This window comes from Lissotriton helveticus, chromosome 6 (assembly GCF_964261635.1).
Source record: "Lissotriton helveticus chromosome 6, aLisHel1.1, whole genome shotgun sequence".
NCBI lineage: Eukaryota > Metazoa > Chordata > Amphibia > Caudata > Salamandridae > Lissotriton > Lissotriton helveticus.
The window spans coordinates 52173532-52191396 of record NC_136067.1 but is presented as its reverse complement, the minus strand read 5'-3'; the positions used below and the strand labels follow the sequence as shown (position 1 = coordinate 52191396).

The 17865-nt window shown below is 48.3% G+C and overlaps 1 protein-coding gene across 7 annotated transcripts in view; it reads left to right on the top strand.

Moving 5' to 3' along the window:
* DNAH8 (dynein axonemal heavy chain 8) overlaps positions 1-17865 on the top strand; it is a 10041960-nt gene that overhangs the window by 1920824 nt on the left and 8103271 nt on the right. For all 7 annotated transcript variants that reach the window (XM_078647354.1, XM_078647353.1, XM_078647356.1 and 4 more), the window contains exon 16: positions 6010-6129. In XM_078647354.1, coding sequence (XP_078503480.1) covers positions 6010-6129 — 120 coding nt within the window. The remainder of the gene's footprint in view (positions 1-6009; positions 6130-17865) is intronic.

Below are 17865 nucleotides of genomic sequence, written 5' to 3'. Positions count from 1 at the left end.
CTATGGTGTGATGTTTCGCCACACTTGGATCAACTTCCTCCAGAGTCAAAGACGGAAGCTAAAAAGGTTTTGCTAGAAGGGGAGGTGACATCAGTGGAAGTCATAGACTGTGCCATGGACATTGCCACGATGGCTTTTCGTTCTTTGGCTGGGGCTGCAGTCCTTCGTCACCAGGGATGGCTTAAGGCGACTTGGTTTAGACCCGAAATCCAGAATAAGATCCTGGATCTACCTTTTGATGGAGAGGCATTATTTGGAAAATTGATCGATGACACTCTCCAAGATATTAAAAAGGACACTGAGACTGCTAAGTCTTTGGGTACGCTTCAGTGCCGTAAAGCTCCTTTTAGAGGTTCTAGAGGCAAAAGCATCACCTACAGGGACTCTTATCAGCCGCAAAGGTATTCATCATATGGCTCAGGTTCGCAACAGTACCGCCAACCTTATCAGCAAAGGCAGGGCCAGGCCTTGAATTTCTCAAGACCTAATAACAGATGGAGGCAGGCTCGCCAAGGGCGTGATACGTCCAAGAGACAATAGCGGCCTCCTGGCTCTTCCTACTGTACCCACCTCCGCAAGATCATCAGTAGGAGGCAGGGTGTCACAATACCTTCAAAATTGGTCCAAGATACCATCAGACCGCTGGGTGCAAAACATCATTCGAAAGGGCCATACTTTGGAATTCACGCAAATCCCACCAACCAAGCCCCCTGCTGCCATTCCAATGAAACATCTGCGTCTTCTACGGCTCGAAGTTCATCAAATGCTCCTGAAGGGTGCTATAGAGCCGGTCACCTCCGCCCAAAGGGGAGAAGGATTCTATTCCAGGTTCTTTCTGGTAAGGAAGACGCTAGAGAAATGGCGCCCCATTTTAGATCTCAGGGAGCTCAACACCTATCTCATCTCCCTGTCTTTCCGGATGGTCTCTCTTCAAGACATTCTACATCTCATCAATCCAGGGGATTTCATGGCCACGCTCGATCTCGAAGATGCGTACTTGCATGTGCCGATTCACACAGCACACAGAAGGTTTCTACGATTTACAGTAGCCAAGAGCCACATTCAATTCAGGGTTTTACCCTTTGGTCTTCGCTCAGCCCCGAGGATCTTCACAAAAGTGCTGGCACCAGTAGCAGCGTTTCTAAGGAGGAATCACTTTCAGGTATTCCCTTACCTGGACAATTGGTTGCTGAAGGCTCCGTCCAGGGAGGCAGCGAGGGAAGCGGTCGAAGCATGTACAAACCTGTTTCAGAACTTAGGTCTCACTTTAAACAAAGAAAAGTCAACTCTGGTTCCGTCCAGGACTTCACGCTTCCTGAGAGCCATCTTGGACTCGAATCTCAAGAAAGCTTTCCCAACCTTGGAGAGGCAGGAAAAACTGCAGACCATGGCGCTAGACTTACAAAGAAGAAGGTGTCTTTCAGTACGCCGCTACAAATCTCTTCTGGGGGTAATTTCTTCATGCATTCCTCTAATTCCACACTGCAGATTGAGGATGCGTCCTCTTCAGGAGCAGCTGGACATACAATGGAAACAGATTCACGGGTCATTCGACGACAGAGTGACCATCACCTTGGCAATGAAAAAAGCAGCCTTGTGGTGGACAAAGCAGGAAAACTTGTCCCAAGGTCTATCCTTCGTAAGCGATCCATCTCCTCAGGTGGTGACGACGGATGCGTCGTTGGATGGTTGGGTAGCAGTACTGCAGGACCTGCAGGTCAGTGGACATTGGTCTCCTCAGAACCGTCGGCTCCACATCAATCTGTTAGAGCTCAGAGCAATCAAACTGGCTCTTCAAGCTTTTCTCCCTCGCCTGAGAGCTTCAAAGGTTCTCATCCGGACGGACAACACCACGGCCGTGCATTACGTAAACAAAGAAGGGGGACCAGGTCTCTCCCATTGTCTCAGGAAGCTCAAGAAATCTGGGAATGGGTGATCCTTCACGGGATGTCACTACAGGCAGAACACCTGCCAGCTATTTTAAACGAGAATGTCGACAAACTAAGCAGATTATCCTCGATCAGTCACGAGTGGGAACTGAACCAGCGGGTTCTGGACGAGGTCTTTCAACAGTGGGGAAAACCTGCAATAGATCTATTTGCCACACCGATCAACAAGAAATGCTGGTCTTATGCAAGCAGGCTTCACCACCGAGGATCATTCAGGAATGCACATTCGATAGCCTGGTCAAGGACATTTGTCTACGCCTTTCCCCCCATTCCACTAATCCTGAGACTTATCAGGAAGATCAAGATAGAACCATGCAAGATGATCTGGATAGCCCCTGCTTGGCCGAGACAGTTCTGGTTCACGGAACTCCATCTGTTGTCGCTGGCTCCTTCTCTTCCCTTGCGAACCATTCCAGACCTTCTCACAATGTCCGAAGGGCAAATTTGGCATACGGATCCAGAGTCATTACACCTGACAACATGGCTCCTGAGCAGTGAGAATTTATGAATCTTCCCATCTCTAATGAAATAAAAGAAGTTCTCTCTCAGGCTAAAGCCCCTTCCACAAACAAGACTTACCGGCTCAAATGGAAGAGATTTTGCATTTGGTGCAGTACAGAGGGTGTTGACCCTTTCTCTTCAGAACCTCATCAACTTCTACCTTATCTCTTGTCCTTGGCTAAGACGGCCCTGGCCCATTCATCCATAAAAATTAATTTGGCAGCGATTTCTAGGTACAGAGGTTCTGAGTCTGGACCTTCTCTTTGGTCTTCCAGGATAGTAAAACATTTTCTCAAAGGATTGTTCCTTGTATATCCCCCGGGGAGGCCTCCTCCTCCAACTTGGCAATTGAATTTGGTCCTCACACAGCTCATGAAGGGCCCGTTTGAACCAATACATCATTGAGACATGAAACTTCTTTCATGGAAATTGGCTCTCCTTCTTGCCCTCACATCAGCAAGTCGCATTGGGGAGTTGCAGGCTCTCACAATCCAAGAGCCGTTTCTCCAATTCAAAAGGAATACAGTAATCTTGAGAACTAACCCAAAGTTCATACCCATGGTACCCTCGGACTTCCACTTAAATGAGACGGTTATTCTTAAAGCTTTCTTTCCTCACCCTTCTACACCAGCGGAGAGGTCACTGCATTCTCTGGATGTACAGCAGTGCTTAAAATTCTATTTGGATCGCACCAAGGGATTCCGTAAATCCTCCCAATTGTTCATTGGTTTTGGTGGTCCTTGCAAAGGCATTCCCCCATCAAAACAGGGTATTGGGATTTGGATTACAAGTGCCATTCTACATTGCCATACTGCAGCCGGTAAGCCACTGACCAGCAGAGTTAGAGCGCATTCCACAAGATCAGTGGCTTCTTCAACAACTCTCTTCGCGGGAGTGCACATCAAAGACATTTGCAGTGCTGCGACTTGGAGCAGCGTACACACCTTTACAAAGCACTGCTGCTTAGAATCCTTGCAACAGGAGGACACAGCTGTGGGCCAGGCGGTCCTGAGGAACCTCTTCCACTAATTGGTGAGCTTTCCTTCCTATCCCACCTTCCTTTATTCTACATATTTTGTATCTTCACTTATTGTTGGCTATTGCAATGTATATTTATGCCACAAAATGTGTTTGTTATTTCTTACTGCTTGCTACTCTGATACAAAAGCATGGGAATCTATGAAAGTTCCAATACTGGGGTAAGAAAACAAGTTACTTACCTATAACTTTGGTTCCCCAGTATTGGTAACTTTCATAGATTCCCATGCGCCCACCCACCTCCCCGTGGAAAGCTCAGCCTTTAGCAGATATGGTGACTGTTACACAACGGCTATGAAAATCTGAGGCTCTGATGTTCCTTCAGGAGGGTTCTATGGGGTGAGGCTCTTCTGATTGGCTGATGCCTAAGTTTGGTCTCTTTTACAAAAAGAGGCGGATATGCTATAAAAGGGAATGAGGCCTAGGCCTTTTTCTTTCTCTTTTGTACCTACTACTATCTTATTTTGTTACCGAGACTCCCATTCCGACGACGGGGAATGATACAAAAGCATGGGAATCTATGAAAGTTACCAATACTGGGGAACCAAAGTTACAGGTAAGTAACTTGTTTTCTTCTGTCATCTCAGCCTCCTTACCTGACCGTCTTTCCGGGCAAAGTAGTACTCCGCACTAAGACTTCCTTTCTGTACCAGGTAGTAACACCTTTTCACATGGGACGATCTGTCAACTTGCCCACTTTTTATGCTCCACCACAGCCTTTTATAGATGAAGAGCGTCTCCACCATCTGGACCCAAAAAGAGCATTGTCAACCTACCTTGACCGCACAAAACATTCCAGGTGGGTGATCAGCTCTTTGTGGGGTACGATGGAGAAAAGAGGAGACTTGCTGTGCAAAAGAAGGCCATATCACGTTGGGTCATCCTCTGCATTAGAATATGTTATGTTTTGGCGAAGAAACGTCCTCCTGAAGGTCTCAGAGCCCATTCCCCCTTGGCAAAGGTAGTCACCAATGCTTTTCATCTTGGTGTTCCAATCCATGATATTTGCCAGGCAGCCACGTGGACTTCGCTGCACACATTCGTCAAGTATTATTGCCTGGATAACCAAGTCCAGAGAGAGGGACTTTTTGGCCGTTCTGTTCTGCAGGACTTCTTGGTTTGAAGTTTCTCTGCAGTCCCTCCTCCGTGGATGGTATGGCTTGGGTATCTGTTCAAAGGTAAGGAATCTGGGGCTAGATGTTTCTATCAGATCAATAAGTTACTTACCCTTGGTAACGCCTTATCTGACATGATCTGGACACAGATCCTTACCGACCCACCCATCCTCCCCGCACAGTGGATTCGTTTCAGAGTCAGGGTTGTTTCCCTTCAAGGCCCTAATTCTTTTTTAACACAACATGGTCAGTCACTTCATGGCTCCACGCTTATTGTGTGGAAAGCCATGAAAATTACTGACATCAGCTCGCCGAGGTGGCGCCTATATAGACAACGTGTACGTCAAAACGACGAGGAATACGACGTCACGCAGAGTTGACTGACGCTACCTATCACATGCAGGTGTACTGCTATCAATAATCTTCAGGATCCAGGCTGATGCCTGGAAGTTCAAAGGTAAGGAGCTGTGCCTAGATCATTTCTATATCAGATAAAGCTAACATATTTAATAAAAGGAGAGTTTAAGGTTTTGCAAGGGGGTTATTTTTCCAAGTCAAAGTGGTAGTTTAAAGGTGCAAGCGGTCTGCGTGCCTTACTCTGCATCATGGTGGCCTTTCATGGGTGTTGCAGTGAGTGTATTCATGCAACACCCATGTATTTTGATGCTGCCCCTGATTTGCAAAATTATGTAAACCTGGGGCAGCGACAAAACCTTACGCCTCCCCAGAGACGGGGTAACGAGGAGAGATGTTTTCATTTTTGTGCAAGAAGGTGTGCCTTCCTGCACAAAAACAATCCTGCCAAAAATGGAGGCACCCTTGCACCATGTTGCAAGGGTCCCTACATTGGCGCTAGGCAGCAAATTGTACGCAGGCACAGGAGGAAAGGACAGGAATGCACTGTATTTAATTTATACAGTACATTTCTGCCCATTCATATTGGCGTAAGGCAGAGCAGCAAGAAGTTCTGCGGACGGCCCTACCCCAAATTCTTGCAAAGAGGCCCTAAGTGCTTATGAATTCAGTTTAGATTCTTACAGTGGATAATTAAAGAGCTTGTACATATTCTGTGGCACTAATAAACCAGTGCTAAACAACTATACGCACAGAGGATATTGCTTAGTAGAGCAGCTTCCCAATGGGCTACACTACACACAAAGCATCACAGGGTGAAACAATAATAGGATGATTGATGGTACCTCCTTGTTAATTTAGTTCTCCAACATTTGTTTCTCACCTCTTATCCCTATCGATACAAAAATGGAAGAAATTATACTCTGCAGCATACACTGCACAAAATTGGGATCCACAGTTGTTACATGCAATTAAAATGTAATACATTTAGACACTTTCAAATGCAACTTAAAAGCAAGCAAGAGTTATCTTTGTATATGTATTTGTTTCAGCTTTACCAGCTCTATAAAGATGACCCACCACTTGCGCGAAATATGCCCCCTGTTGCTGGAAAAATATTATGGGCAAGACAGCTGTACAGACGAATTAATGACCCAATCAGCTATTTCTATGTGAGTTCACTAGTTCATATCTACCTTGAATGACAGGTTGTAATATGAGTATTAATTGTCTGGTTTATTGAGAAAATTCAATACTATTTAAGAGTCATAATAGTCATATTGCAGGGAGGAAAAAAATTGTAGATTATGGTTCTGAAATTCTTTTTCAGTAAGTGAGGCATTGTGTCTGAGCCTAGAATCCAGGTGTGGTGATTCTATGAGGGGGAAGAGGAAGTAAGATCTCTAAAACAGCCCCCTGAGGTCATTTAATGAGAAGGAGGTGAACCCCGCATGGAGTTGCTCATACACCAATTGTTACATGGTGCGATCAGTGTAGTACTGCAACGCTTTATTGTGGATTCAGGTGGTGAAGTTTCTCTTCCTCTTTAGAGGGGTGAAGCAGAGTGAAGTAGGTTGGCAGTGTGATGTTTTCACCAACATGGAAAGGCGTCACAATTTTGGGCAGAAAAGAGGATTGAGTGAGGAGCACCAGTTTGTCTGGAAAGAAGCTGGTATGTGGGGGATGGACAGAGAACGCCATTAGCTCGCTAACCCTTCTGGATGAAAAAATGGGCACCAAAAAGACTTTTAAATTTTTTTTGATAAACAAAGTTTATTGAATTTTAGGGCAAATAAATCGGCCATGTGAGAGTACTCAAATATGGCACTTGAGTAGTACAGTATGAATTAACACATCACAACCTATTAAGAAGACCTTATACTTATATGAAAAAGCAAACACTACATACGTTGATCCATAGCACAAAACAACAGTCTAGTTATAGTAAGTGACTGTAGGAGGCTAGCTTAGTATATGGTGTACACTTGTTTAAGTGAAGCACCTTGCACTAATCCAGGCAACACTTATGGTGGTATAAGGGTCTTAGACAACCATAGACATCTCTCTAAGTGGCAGCTGTTGACAGCAGCCTTCAGGCTTAGTACAGAAGGAGTGTTAAGGTGCTTGTTTTACCAGATCTAATCATAACGTGTAGATTAAATGAAAAAGAACCACACAGTGTAGTTATAAACAAATATGTCTATATATTATACAACACTCACAAACACATTGGTATATCTTCTACCTGGAGATATCAATACAAATACACACAATAATTCAATTGTAAACAGGTAAGTAAGCACAATACCCAGTGGTCTCCAGGGGGAGACCAAACCATTTACAAAGAAAGTGGAATGCGAACTGCGACCGAAGTCAGGACCTGGACCAGGAGACTCAGAAGAGCTGGCGACACAAGGAACCACCCAAGGTAAGTATCCAGGAACACCACGGAGGCTGTGTGCAGAGTGGAAACACAGCTGCTTATTCAACACAAGTCAACAGGAAAGAAGCGGTTGCAGTTTTAAAGCAGAAGGACCCTTCCCAGTGGACCCTGAAGAAAACCTGTGGAAGACAGAAGGTTCGAGAGTCACCTCGCCCCTGGATACCCCAGGAACCGGGATCTCTACAACAACAAAGCCAGGTATGTAGGTGCAAAATAACATGGGAAACCGCCGTAGACTACAATTGAGGACTTCAGAAAAGATGCCGCTGGTGAAGACAGTGCAAGAATCTGATGGAATCCAAGGGTGGACTCTTGAAGAGAAGAATCTACAAGCAGAGGGGACAGAGTCTATGCCACTCTGAGGTGAACAGGAGGCTTGGAAGTGCAATGACCACCGATGACGGAAGATGCAGGAGTGATTAGCAGGATCCCAGCCAGACTCGACAAAAAGATACTGACACCAGGCAAAAAGTGGGGGTAACCATGCTTGAAGGATCCTACCTTCCTACAGGGACCCAGCCATTTCCCCCACATCGCCCATGTTTTTGGGGGCAACCCGGTGACTCAAAGCGCACGCTTTCCTGCAGAGCACACCAGCCCACATCCCTCCTCCTGTGCGAGGGTTGGGGGTTAGGACTTAATCACTTTGTGGCTATATCGTGCTTAGCAATCAGGAGGGCTGTGCCCAGAAATGCCTTCTCCGCTCATGTACCATCAGCGCCCTCCAGTACCCCAAGAAGAATTTGAAGAGGGGAGAGAGGGACCACCCATCCCAAAACCTAAGAGAGGTCTCTAGTCACTGCTGACTAGTAGCGAAGTATCTTCGTGCATGTCCACACCATGTGATACAAATCTGCCGGACTATCCTCGCAGCATGTGCAAGTAAAATGCGGACGGAGGTCAGCTCGGTATAGACGAGTGGGAGGAGGTTCTAGAATAAAGGTAGTATGTCTGTACAAGTATTAGTCTGGAGTAGATTGTGAGAACGTAGTGGGCCATCAAGGCATTGCACCAGTTCTCATCCTCCAAGGGGCCCACCAAACCCTCCAACCGAGACTTAAGGGGAACAAGTGCCCTAGGTGAGTTGATAACAAGGGTGCAGTAAATTAAAAAAATACAACCACACCCAAGGTTACACTTCAGGAACTTGGCCTCCAAGGGGCTAAATTCAGGGAGGGTGTCGTTCACGTGAACATGGGTATGTGCAACTGTATTTTTTTGTTGGAGGTCTGAAAAAGAGTGTATAGGTCCCCGCCCAGACGTCCCCCAGTTGCGAGATTCCAATGGGATCCCAGGACCTAAAACCACAAAGCATGTCCACTCCCCTCAACCACGTGCCGTGCAACAGGGGGGTTTGTTGGGTAAGCCTGCCCTCCCACTGCACATGACGAAGCACAGCTCTCCATGCCACGAGTACCACCTGGGCAAAGGACGTGGGAGTATCCTCCCCACTGTCCAGCCCTTCCTTTGGGAGGGACCCCTGAATCATCTCAACCCTTTCCTTAGGGTACTTTAGTTCTCACCTGTGGACAGGTCATTAGATTACTCATGTTATTCAATTCAGATCCAACTTCGCGTCTCTTCAACTGTCTGAACACTCTGACCACGTCGTGCTGACCGAGTTGGACTGACTGCACCAAACTTTGCTTTGGGAAACTGAGACTGCAACTGGGAAGACACCGTAGGCCTGACACCTACTTGATGGTGCGGAGAATCTGGAGGCATCTGGGCCCTGATTCTGCTGGGTTAGCTAGGAAGACCAGGACATCGTCAGCATAAAGAGCAATCCGGTCCTCATGCGCACCCTTCCATCTCCACTCCTGTATCTGCTCATCTGCCCGAATGAGGCATGCTAATGGCTGTATCGCCACGGCAAAGAGGAGGGGTGATAGGGGACATCCTTGCTTCTTCCCTCTTCTGATCAGTAAGACCTACGAGAGGGCTCCATTGTTGAGCACCTGTGCCATGGGTCTGGAGTAAAGGACCCGCTCCAGGTGATTCAAATGTTGACACAGACCTGACGCGCCTAGCGTTTTCTCCAGGTATCGCCAGTCGACCGTATCGGAGGCTTTTTCGAAGTCGATCAGCAGGAGTGCTAAGTAAGGGGAGAGTAGGTGGCAGTGTGCCAAGGCTATGTGGAGGCACCGAAGATAGTGTCTCGTACTGCACAAAAGAATGAATCCGCACTGGTCCGGGTGAACAAGTTTACCGAGTACTGATCTTAGTCATTGGGCCAGGATCTTTGTGTAAATTTTGACTTCTGTATTTATAAAAAAAATTGAATGATAGTTGAGACGGAGGGCGAAGGGGGTTGTGATTTGGGGATGATGACCACAGTTGCTATGTGTGAGAAGTTGGCCTGATGTGCAGTGCTCACTATTCTAGTGATCACTATATATCAGTCCAAACAACCCTTATTGATGATTGGTTGTAAGTCAACCTTATAGACCAGCTATCCTAGTAGCATGGATACGAGCAGTCTAAGGCTAAGACTCTAGAGGGCGTGTTAAGCCAGCTGTTTTACCATCACATTACCCCTTGAACACCCAGTGAAAGGACACCACACAAGTTGTTATGAAAATAAACAGTGTATTTATTTATAACAAGACTACCCTGGCTCTTTATGAGACAGGGAGCTAAGCACACAACAAAACTCTTACGAAAATACTTTTAAGTTAGCACGTTACACAAATGCCCGAGGGGCACGAAAAACCATATACGCTAAAAGTGGAATGCGAATTACTAGCAGGTAAGTAACAGTTCTAATAGGCTTTGGAATCGCTAGGACTGGACTAGGGAATCGTTAGATTACTACTAGGAGGCCCAGGGGACTCGGGTGCAGAGTGTGCACTCTCACGCGGGATGCGGGACAAAGTCTATGGAAGCTAGAATTCACAAAGTTAGTGTTCACGGGCGAACCCGACCTGGTAGGGAGAAAACGACAGTGGATCCTGACCCTTGGATAGTGAGGCTATGCTGGGACACCGGAGTGCCGAAGTTACCTAGCCCAGGGGCTGCAGCTGCATAGGTCTGAAAAGACGTCGGGGATCTCGTTGCCGGACCAGGAGCCTGGAAGAAGGAAGTTGCTGGCAGGCGACCAGTGAAGGAAAGTTCGTTGGATCCAAGCCTGGATCAAGGAAGAAGAAAACCTGAAAGCAGAGGGGACCAAGTTCTTGAATCACTAGCCAGTGATTAAGTGGGCACCAGGATGGCACCGGGCGAAGTCACCGCAGTCAGGTGAGTGGGCGCTGCTGGGCTCTGCAGTCTCTCGGACCAGGAGGCATTGTCGGCGACCAGGATGGAGGTGCGAGCTGTCCCACGCTGGATGAAGTCGTTGGCGTCGAAGTTACCCAGGATTGGGCAACAAGCCTTGGCTAATTCAAGCCCACGCGGTGGACTCAAAATGGCGTCTTGAGTGGACCAGGAGGGTCCAGGGTGCTCCTCTTCTGGAAGGGAGCAAGGGCCAGTCTGGAGCAACCAGACCAGCAGCAGAAATGTCGTCGGGCGTCGTCAGGAAGGCCACAAGCCAACGGGCTAGTAGCCAAACAACGCGGTGAGCAGCGGAAAGCAGAAGGGCCCCACGCAGATCGTGGAGATGCTGGGGGGCTGCACTTCGGAGCTGGAGCTGCTCAGAGTCGGGGCTTCTCGGACCCCAAAGCACTCACCAGTAGATTACTCGGCGGGCTTGCTGGAAAGAAGTCGTGCAGTCTTGCAGATGGCCGGTCCCTTGAGGTCTCGTCGCACCCACGGTTCTCAGCTGGGCTGTAGAGGTGGGTAGAGGTCAGAGGTGCCAGGGAAGCCGGTTCTCGTCGAGCTGGGCAGTCGGATTCCGGAGGAAGGACTTGCAGCAGACCGCAGTGTTCTTAGATGGTGCCTGCGGATGCAGGGTGACTACTCCTTAGTCACAAGGGAGAAATCTTAGGAAGAAGTCTTGAGTTCCTTTCGCAGAAAGTAGTTTCAGGATTCAAAGATGATCTGATTTGGAAGGGGGCCAGTCTCTACCTTTATCCTGTAAAAAGGGGCTGGCACGCGACTAGGTCCTGCCCTATGGGTGGGACCAGGAGGGGGGTGGTTACACCCACTTCCTTGGCGGGCTTTTCCCCAGCACAGGGTCTGGAGTGACCCTGGAACTGGTTCCAGCCAGCCTATGCACAGTGAGCACCGGGGTGCCACGTGCAGTCACCTTCCTCTAAAGCCCTGCCTACCTACAATACACAAAACCCTGTCTGGGACGGTGCTGGCACCGCCCCTGGCAGGAAACCCTTTGTCCTTATCTCCTGCTCTGGGAGGACTCCCAGCAGCAGGAGGGCAGACTTGTGTCTCGGTGGCAGCATCCATTTTGTGGATGCTAAGGCTCTGTCTGACTTTTAACCGGGTTATAGGTTACAGGCATGTCGTGTCCCTCTAGAAGGGTGGAATGCTAACCCCGTCGCCAGAAGTGGCGAGGGGTTAGTATTCCAATTCGTATGACACCTTACTCGACATGTTTTGATAAAGCGATACCAGAGTTGGCACATAACCGCGAGGATTATAATGCACTTAAGAGTATATGGTATGCGATATCATGGAAACGGCTAAGGGATGGATCCCGAAAGCCGCAGACAGGCTCAGCTCATGCCAGAGCACCATCTCACACGATTCCAAGCACTCTGCCTTCAGGATTGTTAAGGCCTGCCATAGGAGTGACTGATAGGAGATCTGTGTGTCCATTTTAGGGTTAGATATAGGTATACTATATCTAAAGCAAAGGGTGAGTACACCACCTTGCCCCAGCTGTCGTGCAGCCAGTTGTGTCAGTTTTAGTTAGTCAATCCAGGGGTGGCACAATACGTGCTTCAGCCCCTGGGAGACTTCTGGGTGCACCTCAGCCCTGGGTACAGGGACTTGGAGAGGGCCCAGTGCCAATTCAGTACCTGGGTACAATTTGGATAGAGAGAACAGCTAGGCTGTGGGTCTGATTAGCAGGCCCACAGCCAGGGAAAGTCGTAAACCAGTGCAGCAAAAAGCAAAAATCTGGGTGATCATAGGATTGCAGACCCTACTCTCCTACATGACCCCCCCCCAAACTTTGGGACAATAAGCTAACCTTGACCAGGTGAGTCTTCTTGCTCTAAGTGGAAATACCTGGAGAGCCCATCAGCATTGCTGTGATCAGTCCCAGGTCTATGCTCCACTGTAAAATCCATCCCCTGTAGGGAAATGGACCACCTAAGCAGTTTGGGGTTTTCACCCTTCATCTGATTTAGCCACAAGAGGGGCTTATGGTCTGTCTGAATGGTGAAGTGAGTGCCAAACAAGTAGGCCCTCAGCTTCTTCAGGGCCCAGACCACAGCAAAGGCCTCCCTCTCAATAGCTGACCAATTTTTCTCTCTGGGTGTCAACCTCCTACTAATGAAAGCAATAGGCTGATCATTACCATCAAAATTCAGTTGAGACAGAACAGCTCCCACACCCAACTCAGAAGCATCTGTTTGGACAATGAATGGCTTGGAGTAATCTGGACTCTTGAGGATAGGTGCTGTGCACATGGCCTGCTTTAGGTCATTGAATGCTTTCTGACAGCTTGCTGTCCACTGAACTTTCTTTGGCATCTTTTTGCTTGTCAGGTCATTAAGGGGGGTCACTATGGACCCATAATTTCTGACAAACTTCCTATAGTACCCAGTCAGGCCCAAGAAAGCTCGAACCTGAGTCTGGGTGATTGGAGGAGTCCAGTCCTTGATGGCCTGTATCTTACTCTCCAGTGGCTGAACCTGGCCTCCACCTACAAGGTGGCCCAGGTATACAACCTGTGACTGCCCTATCTGGCACTTTGTGGCCTTGATAGTGAGGCCTGCTTTTTGCAGGGCCTCTAATACTTTCCTTAGGTGGACCAGGTGATCCTCCCAGGTGGAGCTAAAGACAGCAATATCGTCAAGATAAGCTGCACAGAAGTCATCCAGCCCAGTGAGGACTTGATTCACCAACCTTTGGAAGGTGGCAGGTGCATTTTTCAGTCCAAAGGGCATTACCACAAATTGATAATGCCCTCCAGGGGTAGAAAATGCTGTCTTAGGTTTGGCTTCCTCAGCTAACCTGATTTGCCAATACCCAGCTGTCAAATCAAATGTGCTTAAGAAGTTGGCAGAAGCCAATCTATCTATAAGCTCATCTGCTCTTGGTATTGGGTGGGCATCAGTCTTAGTGACTGCATTGAGGCCTCTGTAGTCTACGCAAAACCTCATCTCTCTCTTACCACCCTGGGTGTGAGGCTTTGGCACTAGAACTACTGGGCTAGCCCAAGGGCTATCTGAGGGCTCAATGACTCCCAGTTCCAACATTTTCTGCACTTCAGTTTTTATGCAGTCCCTAACATGATCAGGCTGTCTGTAGATTTTACTCTTGACAGGCAGACTGTCTCCAGTGTCAACATCATGGGTACACCAATCAGTTTGGCTGGGTGTCAGAGAGAACATATGTCGAAAGGATTGCAGAACTTGCCTGCAATCCTGTTGCTGATGTTCAGTGAGGCTGCCACAAAAGACAACACCATCAACTGACCCATCATCAGGATTCTGAGTGAGCAGGTCTGGGAGAGGGTCACTCTCTTCCTCCTGTCCCTCATCTGTGGCCATGAGCAAGCTCATGTCCTTCCTGTCAACATATGCTTTGAGCCTGTTAACATGGAGCACTCTGAGAGGGCTCCTGGGAGTTCCAAGGTCCACCAAGTAGGTAACCTCTCCCTTTTGCTCAATGATGGTGTGGGGCCCAGACCATTTGTCTTTCAGAGCTGCTGGGGCCACTGGCTCCAGCACCCACACCTTCTGTCCTGGCTGGTACACAGTCAGTACAGCCTTTTGGTCATGCCAAGCTTTTTGAAGTTCCTGGCTGGCCTCAAGGTTTTTAGATGCCTTTTCCATATACTCAGCCATCCTGGAGCGGAGACCAAGTACATAGTCCACTATGTTGGTTGCAGGCTTTTTGAGAGGTCTCTCCCATCCTTCCTTCACCAAACACAGGGGTCCTCTTACAGGATGCCCATACAGAAGCTCAAAAGGGCTGTAGCCAACCCCCTTCTGTGGGACCTCTCTGTAAGCAAACAAGAGGCAGGGGATCAGGACATCCCATCTTCTCCTAAGAGGTTCAGGTAGTCCATGAATCATCCCTTTCAGGGTCCTGTTGAATCTCTCAACAAGCCCATTGCATTGTGGATGATAGGGTGTGGTGAACTTGTAGTTCACACCACACTCTTTCCACATGGCAGTCAGATATCCTGACATGAAGTTTGTACCTCTGTCAGAAACGACCTCCTTAGGGAAACCCACTCTGGAGAACACTCCAACTAGGGCTCTTGCCACTACAGGGGCTGTAGTGGTCCTAAGGGGAATAGCCTCAGGATACCTGGTGGCATGGTCCACCACCACCAGTATAAACTTGTGTCCTGATGCTGTCTGGGGTTCCATTGGACCAACAATGTCAATCCCCACTCTTTCAAAGGGAACCCCCACCACAGGTAGTGGTATAAGGGGGGCCTTTGTTGTGCCACCTGACTTACCACTGGCTTGGCAAGTGACACATGAGCGACAAAACTCCTTGGTATTCTCATTCATATGGGGCCAGTGAAAGTGTGAGACAAGCCTGTCCCAAGTCTTTGTCTGACCTAAATGACCTGCAAGGGGAATCTCATGGGCCAAGGTGAGAAGGAAACCTCTCAGAGACAAGGGGATGACCAGCCTCCTGGTTGCACCAGGCTTGGGGTCTCTTGACTCAGAGTACAGGAGTCCATCTTCCCAGTATACCCTGTGGGCACCTGTGGCATTCCCTGCAGCCTCAGCAGCAGCCTGCTGTCTGAGGGGTTCAAGGGAAGGGCAGCTCAACTGTTCCTTCCCCAGGTCTGCTCTGGAGGGTCCCCCTGAGCCCAGAAACTCAACTTGATCAAGTTCAAGCTCTTTAGGCTCAGTTTCCCTCAGCTCTGCTAGATCAGCCTCCTCAGAGACTTGATCCTCAACCTGGGGCAAGGGGGAAGGCAAAGCCTTACCCTTACTGCTCTTCTTCTTGGGAGGTGTCTGGTCCATAATTTCAGGATCCAGCACCTGTTCAGTGGGGCATCTTCTGGCCTGTGACCTAGTCACAGCAAGCACATGTGCTGGCAAGCCTAACATCTCCATGTGAGTCCTCTGCTCCACTTCTGACCATTGTGATGACTCCAAATCATTGCCCAACAAACAATCAACTGGGAGGTCTGAACTGACTACAACTTTCTTTTGTCCCTTCACTCCACCCCAGGAGAAAGCTACAATTGCCACACTATGACTAGTAGTGACATTGCTGGCATTGGTCACCAGGAAATCAGTACCTGGCATGATCTGTCCAGGGTCCACAAAGTTAGGTGTCACCATGGTGACACTGGCACAAGTGTCCCTATAGGCCTGAGCCATTTTGCCATTAATCAAAGGTGTCTGCCTGTATTTGCCCAAAGTATTGGGACTTATTTCAGGGGACATATCCACATCCCCTGTACAGACAAGGACAGCCTGAGTGAGTGTGCCAACTAAGTTGTCAGACCCCTCAGTACCCAAGGTTAACCCAACTAATGCCTTGGGAGTGACACTACCACTACTGACTGTACTAGGGGGTGCAGTTGCTTTAGGAGCTGTAGTGGTAGGAGTTTGTCCTCCTCCTCTTTTGGTGCACTCACTAAACCAGTGAGATTTACTTTTGCAGTACTGGCACCACCTTTTGGACTGGCCTTCTTGAGCCTTCTTCTTCTGGGAAGCCTGACCCCCACCCTCTTTGGTTTGTTGGGGACCTGGTGAAGACTTCTGGTCATTTTGCTCATTCTTGACATTACCCTTCTGGTCTGCTTTCTTCTGACCACCCTGGTTCTGGTTCTGGTTCTGCTTGATCCTTGTCCTGACCCATTTGTCTGCCTTCTTTCCCAATTCTTGGGGAGAGGTCAGATCTGAATCAACAAGGTGCTGGTGCAGCAACTGGTTCTGACAATTGTTCAAAATTTGTTCTCTCATCATTAGATTATACAATCCTGTGTAATCTGTAACCTTGCTACCCAGCAACCAGCCCTCCAAAGCCTTAGTGGCACAATCCACAAAATCAGACCAGTCCTGAGACTGAGTTTTCTGGGTGTCTCTGAACAGCAACCTGTACTGCTCAGTGGTTAAACCAAACCCATCAACCAGTGTATTCTTCAGGACCTGGTAATTGTTAGCATCCTCCACTCTTGTAGTGAGGAGCTTATCTCTACCTTTACCATCAAAGGAGAGCCACAGTATAGCTGCCCACTGACTCTGGGGAATGTTCTGCACAGTGCAGGCCCTCTCCAGAGCAGCCATCCATTTCTGGATGTCATCCCCTTGCTTAAAGGGGGGCACTATTTTAGTCAGGTGTTTAGTATCTAAACCCTTCTCTCTATCTCTTGGGAGATTGCTGCCACCAGTGGGAGCTAGCCCACTCATCTGCTGCTCTCTTGCCAGGGCAAGCTTCTCTTTGGCCAGGGCAATTTCTTCCCTTTCAATCCTCAGTTCAGCTTGTCTCATCCTAGCCTCATGCTCCTTTCTCTGAGGGGAAGTAAATCTCCTCTGTGGAGGATTCCTTCTCCCCTGAGAAGAGGCATTAGAGTGCAGAGATCTATTGGAGTCCCTAGAAAGAGATCTATCTCTCCTAACTCCAGGTTAGTACTGGGGGGCCCCCAGATCCTAGCCCAAGTAAGTCTAAGTTGGTCCTAGTTAGCCTTCTGACTACCTCAAGACCCTTGTCTACCTCATCCCCAGAGAGTACCTCCTCATCCTCCTCCTCAACTGCTGAATCAGTGTTGGGGAGGTCTGGATCCCCAGAGGTTCCCTCTAAGGCTGGCATGCTCTCATGTAACTGAGAGAGCTTTCTGGCATCATATGTCTCTAAGAGACCTATCAGAAAGGGAAGGGTGGGGTTAGACCCCTGCTTCAGTTTCCTGGAGACACAGAGTTGCCTCATCTCCTGAAAATTGAGAGCTGCATATCTTGAAGTGACCTGTGGAGGGTCAACACTGACCAGGGGAGTCTCAGTAGAGTCCCCCTGAGTCGACATGCTTTTCTAGTGAGGTGTAAGTGGTGCACTTACCTACACTATATGTTTGCCTACTGATCCCTTGCTAGAGTTGTAGTTTAGGGTGTGCTAGGCCATAGGAGCTACAACAGCTGGTTCAGTAGAACTCAGAGTATTCTAAGCTAAGTTATATGTACCTTTAGTACCTATGTGATCTTTCACAAGATATTCTTAGGGCATGTGTGGTAAAACAACAGCAAGCTCAAATCCCAACCGCTGCTCACCAATGTGAGAAGTTGGCCTGATGTGCAGTGCTCACTATTCTAGTGATCACTATATATCAGTCCAAACAACCCTTATTGATGATTGGTTGTAAGTCAACCTTATAGACCAGCTATCCTAGTAGCATGGATACGAGCAGTCTAAGGCTAAGACTCTAGAGGGC